Here is an 8,599-nt window from a genome sequence, read left to right as displayed (position 1 = left end):
GAGGGAGGCAAAGCTGCTCCCAGCAGGAGTCCTGAGTCTTTCTGTGCCCCTTAGTGCTCCGTGCTGAGACCTTCTGGTGGCAGCAGAAGTGGAAACCCTGGCCTGAGACCAAGTGAGTAGAAGAGACTTAGCATGCTGGCTCAGAGTTTGCCTTGGAGTGTCATGGGAAAAGGGAAGACACTGAATTTAATCTCCTGCCCCATCTTTTTGCCTGAGCTGTGCTCTGTCCTGTGGGCTGTGGGACAACGCCCAGGAGGGGCTGTGGGGAGGGATGGGACCTGTGCTAGTGCAACGGCTGCTCTTCCAGGGTGTGTTTTCCCACCTTTAACTGCTAATCCAGACTGAACTGAGATTTATTGCAGCTGCTGGGAGTTTGAGGTTAGGTTTAATGCCCCAAACCTGAAGGCACGTAAAGCAAGGGCTTCCTCCCCCTATATCTTGGGGGGGGAAAAAAAAAATTGACCCAGTACTTCTTAATGGTTAATCTTTTTTAACATCAACTCACATGGAGTTAACTCAATAGGAAAAGCTGGAGTAATCTTTCACGAGCTGCGCATCATTCTCACTACTTTATGGTTGCTGCTTGCTCTGTTAACAAAAATACAAGTATTTCAAAATATAGTTACAAAATACCACATGTTCTGACAAATGTCCATCTTTTTGCAACTCTCCTGTGAAAAGGAAGTTCCCCTCCTTTGCAGACAATGCCTGGAGAAGCGCAGGGCTCAGTCTCAGAAGCTGGTGGCAAACTCGTTTCTTGTGCTAGCACTGGTCTCCCTGTAGCCACCAGCATCTGTTGTTACCGTGAAAGCCCCTTCTGCAGCTCGGTGTGGCAACAGCAGCTTGTAGGCTGCTGCCCTGTACTTCCTTGAAATGAGGTTGTAGAGGATAGGGTTGATGGATGCGCTTAGGTAGAAAAGCTGCAGAGCCAATATATTAAACTACTGGGAGAACGGCATCATCCTGGTGTCCTGCGTGTTTGTAAATATGATCCTGCCAGTGGGGAAAAGCAACCAGCAAATTACAAAGGCCAGAACCACCACAGCTGTAAGACAAAATAGCACATGTGAGTGATTGATAGTTAAAAAGCGAGTTAACTTTTCAACCATCAAGTAAACTAAATTTTATATGGCTGATTTTGCAGGTTCTTCTAACCAACACAAATGATATATAGAAATAATGGCATTAAATTGTTGGAAAACCATGAAAACAGGAATAGCATCAAGTCTGAGTTTTAGCCTTGGATTAAAAGGTAACCAGTAAAATCTTCAGCTGAACCATGAGATGAGTTTGCTGAGAAAAATGTAGCAACTAACAGTGGTGTAACATCCATATAATAACATCAGGTACAACAAAGATTCCCCTTGGCAATGTCTGTAATGCCATGTATGTGATATGAAATCAAAAGTCAGAACAAGGTGTTTTTTTGCGGAAGCACGCAGCAGCTCTGTGTGCTACAGAGCTGTTCTTTAACATGTCTATGTTACTGAAAAAGACCCTAGTATAAGGGCTGCACCTCGGTCACCCAGGCTCCCACTGAATTCGCACTGTTGTAACAGGATGGTTGCCAACTTAAAGACTTCCAGTCTAGTTGGTCTTGGATTCAGTGGACTTTTTTTCCACTGAGGCTCTTACACGTATCCCCAGACAATTACTGCTGGAGGCAGATATTTGACTAGATGGATCTCTAGCCTGAGTCACTCCAGCTGTTCTTGTAGTATTGTGTCGTGTTTTAGCACAATACAGATGCTCTTGTAATGGCAACATAGCAGGAGCAGATGAGGAACAATAAATAAGCGTATTACTGTATCCATATTTTTAATTATTTTTGTTTATAAATGCACCCGAGTAAAACAAGTAATCATTTATGGAACATCCTTTGTGTTTCTCAGAGCTTAAAAAAAAAAAAGGAATATAGCCAAAGCAAGTTCATGCCTGGAATACGTCACACATGTAGTGCTGCTGGCTCTTTGAGGTAAGGGGGAATTGGTCTGGTTCGGTGGGTCCCAAGGAGATTGTGGACAGGGGTGTTTCTGTTGCAAAACCTTGTGCCTACTCCAAGTAAGTTAGCAAGATGTACTCTCTCAGGCTTATTAGTTTCTTTTCTTTGTGCTATGCTGCTTCCATCCAGCTGATTACATCCTTGGTAAAAGAAGTCTCCCATGTAGCATGTAAAACCTTCACTGAAGGTAGGGAAAAAAAAAAAAAAATAGCCAGGACATTTTGTTTTATGCTCATTAATCAACAGTTGGATTTCTTTTTTTCTTTCCTTTTTTTTTTCTCCTTTGGATCAGTTACTATTTACAAACTTTAAAGCCCCAGAGCAGACTGTGATCTCTAATTTTTCAGAGCCTGATGCTGGGGTAATGAACATGTGACTAAGAAAATGAACTAAAAATTAACAGCATCCTACATCAGCAGGAAGCGCTTTGGTATTATGCAATTCATCTGCAAATGGCTCGTAAGGGTTAAGCTGCTGTTTTTCAGCCTGCTTGGGCAATCAGTGGATTTACTCCTAGGAGAGCTACAAAAGACTGCTAAGAAAATCAAACCTATTTTTCAGAAGCAGAAATTTACTACCCAGAGGTGTTGCTGCCCACTGGAAGAGACGACTGATGTTACCACAGTGTTTCTGAAGTTGCAGCCTCCCTTGTACTCGGTTCTGCCTGGTAAGATTCAGAAAAAGGATATTTCTACAGAAGGCAGTCACGCTGCTGGATGTGCAGTGCTACACCAGGTGAAACCTCAGCCACAATTGAGCAAAATCCCTGCCATGGCAGTCCCCGGGAGCACCGGAGGGCTCGCCAGCGTGGCTGGGATGTTCCCTCTGCGCTATCCCTACCCTGCGTGGGAGCTTCAGCCCCGGTTCTAGCCTGAGGGGGACAGAGGAGGGACTCACCCAAGATCTTGAAGGTCTGGCAGTGCCCCTTCTCCTGGAGGACTGCTCTGGGGCCCTGCAGGCAGGCGTTGCTCCACCACAGCTCCTTTCCGATGAAGCCATAGAGGATGTTGAGGCAGATGACGGGCAGGATGAAGTAGGAGGTGATGACCCAGACCATGGTGGCCGGAGTCCATGGTGAGGTAGCGCTCCACAGTGCAATAGGTGCAGCCCTCACTGAGGTAGTGTGGGTGGAAGCCGGCACAGCAGCTGCCTGAAAATCCAGGGCCGGGAGCGCCAGAGGTCGAAGGGCAGCCCCAGGAGGATGAGCAGGTTGGAGATGGTGGCGGTCTTCATGTCACCAGGGACGACCAGCGCCGTCAGGACGCTGCTGACCACGCAGAGCCCCAGGCAGACGGCCTTGACTGGGACGAACGCCTGCACCGGCAGCGCCGAGCACCGCTGCTCGTCGCGGGGCGTCCACGGCCACAGCTCGCCCTTGCTGCTGTTCCTGCCTCAGCCCTGCCATCCCCCCGCCCGCCTGACGGCAAGAGCTGCATTGGGAAAGGAAAAAGCGCTTCAGCGGCAGTGTTACATGCAAACAGGAGTGACCGACAACAACAAAAAAGAATGATACTTTTATTTTCCACAGATTTTGAAAGATACTTTGCTACATAGTTTATGTATTTTCTATCAGACTATACAGGTTCATCTTCATGGAGTCCGACGTTGTACAATTGTAAAGTGATATGTTTGGTAGTGTATCTATAACGTTTTAAAAAGTTTAGAGTTTTTCTTCTTATTATTTATTTTTGGAATGTACAGTATATGAGGTAAAATTAAGATTACATTAAAAACTGTCTTCAATGCAGTAATACGCACTGAGGCTCAAATGGCAAATACACTATTAAATGACTATCAAAAATAGGAGCTCATTTGAATTTTACTATGAAAAACATTAAGTCACTGCAGATTAACTGTAGTAACAAATCTTACCGTTTTAGACATTCAACCATAAGAAATCTCTGGGCTGTTACACGCAACCTCATTTGCACTGCCAAACATGGCACTTTTAAGAAGGTTCTAGAAAACATCAGTTATCGCGGTATCCTGCGGGAAGGTATCAGCCTATACGTACAAACGACAAATTCGAAATAAAAATGTAAACATACAGTACATTTTAAAGACAGATCGTTCTCGCCATGTGGAGGCCAAGTTCTTCACTTTTTTTTTTTTTTTTTTAAATGAAACTCAGCAACATTATTCTACAGCACAGATCATTGGACGTATAAACAATTACAATACATGCCCGTTCTAATATAAGAGAAATTCTTCAGAGATCTTCAAAGCACAAGACAGAGGTTCCTTTTTTTATTATTATTAAGACCGACAGAAGTGTTTAATACCATTAAAAATGCTAAACTGAACACAACTAGAAGTCATTAATGATCCACTATCTTGTAACTCAAATAAATTAAAAATAGCTAATTACAAAGTGTATAACAAATAAGATAAGTGTGATGAGACAAGGATTATTTTTTTTGTTGTTTTTTAAAGATAGTTTCACTACAAGCTTTGTGTCACTGGCAATCATTGACATCTAGCAAGATGTTCAATGGGATACTCGATAAAATTCAGTCTGGTCATCCAAGAACTCACAAATGCAAGCTCACAAAACATTGATGAGTTATGCAATTGCAAAGTGCTCTAATGCAACATTAACTACATGCAATCAACAATGTGGTACAGTATCCAAAGAGACATTACATTAAACATTAGGATCTCAAGAAAAAAGCAGCTTTAAGTTTTCTGGTGCAAATTACTACACTTCGTCTTCTGATTTGGTGCCCCAAAGGAAGAAAGAAAGAAAGAAAGAAAAATGAGAAAAAAAGGCAGTGCTTGATGCTGGTGGATATGGCAAGTGAATGTTGGGGAAACAGCAAAAATTCAATACTGAATTTTATCTCAAAAATCTATTAACTAGCCAAAATCAGAGGGCACAGACATCTGTATAAACTGCATCCAATCAAAGGTCAACTTCGGAAATGTGTTTTTCAATTTAAACAGTAAGTCTAAGAAGTTCTCTCACGCTCTCCCTTCTCTATTCCTAAGAAGTAAAAGAGGCATTTTTGTAAGTAAACATCAAATCCTGGGGGTAAGATAAACCACTTGTGCCATCCCCTTGTAGTCTTTCAAAAACATCTACTTGCAGTGAAGAACTCCACATTTATCAGGTAAGAAGCTTCCTTCATGCATACTCTTCTGTCCAGTTTATTATTTGCTGCCTGAGAAAAGCCCCTTCTGTTTTTCAGCTTAATCCTGCTTCCCAAATAATTAAGACAAATGAGGAGGTAGAAATACAGCGCTAAATTGCTTTCACAGCATCAGATTAATATTGTATACAGCACAAGTTTGTTAGTGTAAGTTTTAAATGCGATCTACACATTCTTCCCAGTTATGGTAGCAACCCTTACAAGTGTGGGCCAGGAAACCATTTTTACGCTCGTGTTTACTGGTCAAACCCTTTCCATTACACACCGCTTGCCTGCCCCATATAGAGTTTGTACTGCAAGAAGGCATATTAAAGAAAAGATTGTATTTCTGTGGCTTGCGTTCTAATAACATGTGTCAGCCTACACCTACCAGTAAGCATTTTGAAGTGGCTGAAAAGGTTTGCATCAGTCCCAATGCCGGTGCTAAATGCCTGTTTTTGTAAAAGCAAGAGAATAGAATTACTTTTAGATTATGAGAAAGTAAAATGTAATGGGCAGCATTCTAAAATAAATCTCTTTTCTTCACTTTATTACAAAGTACTGAATGATAACAGCAATCAGAATGGAAAAGATAGCAAAAAGTGCGAGGATGACAGCAGCACACACTTGGTCGCTCTGTGACCATTGTGTCCTTGTGGTTTGCACAGTGTCCTTGTTGGTGCTCGCCGGTGGTTCGGTCCGCTGGGAGATGAATAGCACCGGTGCGCTGTAGGGGCCTATCAGGTCCTGATGACCCGCCGTCTCTTGGCACTGTCGGATGGCACACGCGCGGAAACGGTATTCACAGTTCAGCTGGAGGCCCGTGTATCGGAATGACCAGTCTGGACCCTTATAAATCTGGCGAGGAAGAAAAAAAAAACACCCGGTACGTCAAGTGAAAACGTCCTGCATACACATATACCTCTCGGTATGGTTTGGTTTGTGGTGAAGGTAACTGTGAAAAGGATGTGACTCTTTATCAGTGTTTTCACCCACCCAAAGAAAAATGGACAAAAAGCTCACAAACGCCATTTAAATGCCAGATAAAGTCTCCGGTCCTTTTGGTGAAACACAGGAAGAGAACTACACGTGCTTTTACGGCATGATGAGCACACGCCAAATAAACTCCGTCAGAAGCCCCAGCGTTAAGGCGTCTTACTGACCACTCACCATGTAAGTACTACACAATGGGATGTAATACACAATATCGTAGCACAGGATTTTAGGTAATTAAGTCTGTATCAAGCTACTTCATTAAGTCTAATCCAATCCAACATCCTTTGTTGTAGCTAAGATACCGTGTGTTTAAAGTATTATAATTTATCCCACTAAACACTGTATCAGGGAAGCCGCGAGGCGTCCTCTTGTGGTTCTTAATCTCGTCAGATCCCAAGACACAGGTGACTTATCAGGGTGTTCTCCAAGAGTCTCTCAGTTGGCTGATTAAGGTGAGTTCACAACTCTTCAGCACGGAGTGCTCAATTCAGTGAAATCTAAATGCTGGTTTCCCAAATTAATTAATTTGTAGCTACGTAAAGGTCCTGTAACAGCCAATGAAGTCCCATGTGGGCGCAATTTTCTGTTTATAGGTATATCGATAGGTACTGAGCTATTAGGTGGGTAGCACAGTACAATTCGACTTCTCTCTTTAAACCCCTTCACCTCCTACATTATCTGGATTTGCTTTATTTAATTGGTAGCAGGACACAGAAACATCACATCACGCTGAAGTTTTCCCTACAGTTATCACACTGGTAGACAGTATTTCACAAATGCAAACTACCAACCATTCAATGAAAGAAGCAGGAAATCTCCGATTTTGTCGTTTGAAGAGCTCTTGCTGTGCCTGTGGCTACTCACAGACTTAGAAAGTCCTCTGACAGCCAGGCAGCTGAGCTTTACTGCAATCTACAACCTGCAGACTTTTCTTTCTCTCAAGAAATTGCTTGCACACGGAGAGACGGCAGGTCATCGGACGTGCAGCGTCCTCCAAATTCTGCGACTTTGTACCACGCGTTTGGTAGGGAGCAGAGAGGCCACAGACACACATCCTACTCCAGCCACAGCTACGCCACTGGCACGGCTTACTGTCCTCAGCTGCTTGTCCCCATCCCTTGCCAGAAGTTGCCTTCCCCTCAAATGTGTTTGCTGGGGTGTTTATGTGGTTGCTTCCTAACCCCTTTAAGAGCCTGACTGACGTATATAGCTCAAACGGCGGATTACTAACTTATTTTGTCTGAAGCATGTAGGGAGCAACAACGTGAGCAACTTGGCTGACGGATCAGGGAGGAGGAGGAGAGGGGAGTGAAGTTTTGGCAGGGAAATGGTAGTAAACAGCTTGGAGTGGACTTCCAGGCGGTTTATTTTTTGTCCACGTCAAAGGAAATTGTCACCATCATGTCCAAGTATCTTAAAGGCTGTCTAGACGGTGCTTACTTCTTGACTGTTCCAATTTTCATTTTTGCAAACTAGTCGTCTTGTTTTATTTTTATTTACTGCGCTAAACTGTTCTGGAGAGGCAAAAGGAATCATGCACCTCAGTCTACTTTGTTATTTCCAGGCTTAAAGAATAACCTTTATTTTCCTGTCCAGCTCATTTGGCAATGCACATTGCTTATCAAAGCATGATTTGACTCCATGTCTAGAAGCAACACTGACCACACCTTCCTTACATACTTAATGTTGCATTTACAATTTAAAAGTTACAATAAAGAATATTCACATGGCAAGATAACAAGCACCTTGGATTATGGTTCACCTTTTACTTAAAAATTTAACGAATGGACACAACAAACATAGCACTACACTAAAAGTTGTAAATTACGAAAATATGAAGGCTTAAAATCTAGCAAAGCACAGGCAAAACTTATTTAATATTGACTTATAATAAAATTATAATATACCAGAATTAATTGTTTCCTTTCTGGAAGGAAACCTGCTGGCTTAATAGTGTGAAGCAGAATTTCCAAGCCTAATTTCATGCCAATTATCAGGCAGTTTATAAGGAAGCAAAATTAGCTCTGCACATCCTCTTTTAAATGCAGACTAATTTGTAGCTTAGCGTTTCAAACTGCGTCTTTGGATAATCAAACCTGAAATCAACACACACTCTCACTTGCTCGATCCTTGTAGTTACAGCACGCCCTACTACTGAAATGGTCCTATGGTAAAAAACTTAATCACTGACTTACGTTAAAAAAGTTTCCCTACACCTGACTGCCTACCCTGCATAAGTAGGGGGTCTCTCCTGTCTGCAGTTCTCTGTACAGAAGTATGACTTTGACAACATCAGCTTTTATAATATTGTTCACTGCCTTCAAACAGCTCTTAGTGCAAAGAGAACCCTTTGTTCTTTTTCTCGTAAGCCTCAATTCTGTACCATGGGTTGGATGTTTTCTTTTTGTCAGTTCTTCCCATTAGTGGACAATTTCCTCACCACTTGAGGTGTCAAGTTGTATTTAGTAAACAT

The 8,599-nt window shown here is 42.6% G+C and overlaps 2 protein-coding genes across 7 annotated transcripts in view; both read right to left on the bottom strand.

Moving 5' to 3' along the window:
- Positions 1-489: 489 nt before the first annotated feature.
- On the bottom strand, positions 490-3,927 carry MLNR (motilin receptor). The gene is given in 5 exon segments (XM_030036411.1): positions 490-1,045; positions 2,900-3,063; positions 3,065-3,132; positions 3,134-3,389; positions 3,875-3,927. Coding segments are annotated over 5 exon segments (855 nt in total). The 3' UTR covers positions 490-731.
- Positions 3,502-8,599, bottom strand: part of FNDC3A (fibronectin type III domain containing 3A) — a 126,383-nt gene continuing 121,285 nt past the window's right edge. For all 6 annotated transcript variants that reach the window (XM_030036272.2, XM_030036273.2, XM_041128717.1 and 3 more), the window contains one exon: positions 3,502-5,988. In XM_030036272.2, coding sequence (XP_029892132.1) covers positions 5,674-5,988 — 315 coding nt within the window. In that variant the 3' untranslated portion in view covers positions 3,502-5,673. The remainder of the gene's footprint in view (positions 5,989-8,599) is intronic.

Source organism: Aquila chrysaetos, chromosome 14, assembly GCF_900496995.4.
Source record: "Aquila chrysaetos chrysaetos chromosome 14, bAquChr1.4, whole genome shotgun sequence".
Taxonomy (NCBI): Eukaryota; Metazoa; Chordata; class Aves; order Accipitriformes; family Accipitridae; genus Aquila; species Aquila chrysaetos.
This window is presented reverse-complemented; position numbering and strand designations above follow the sequence as displayed.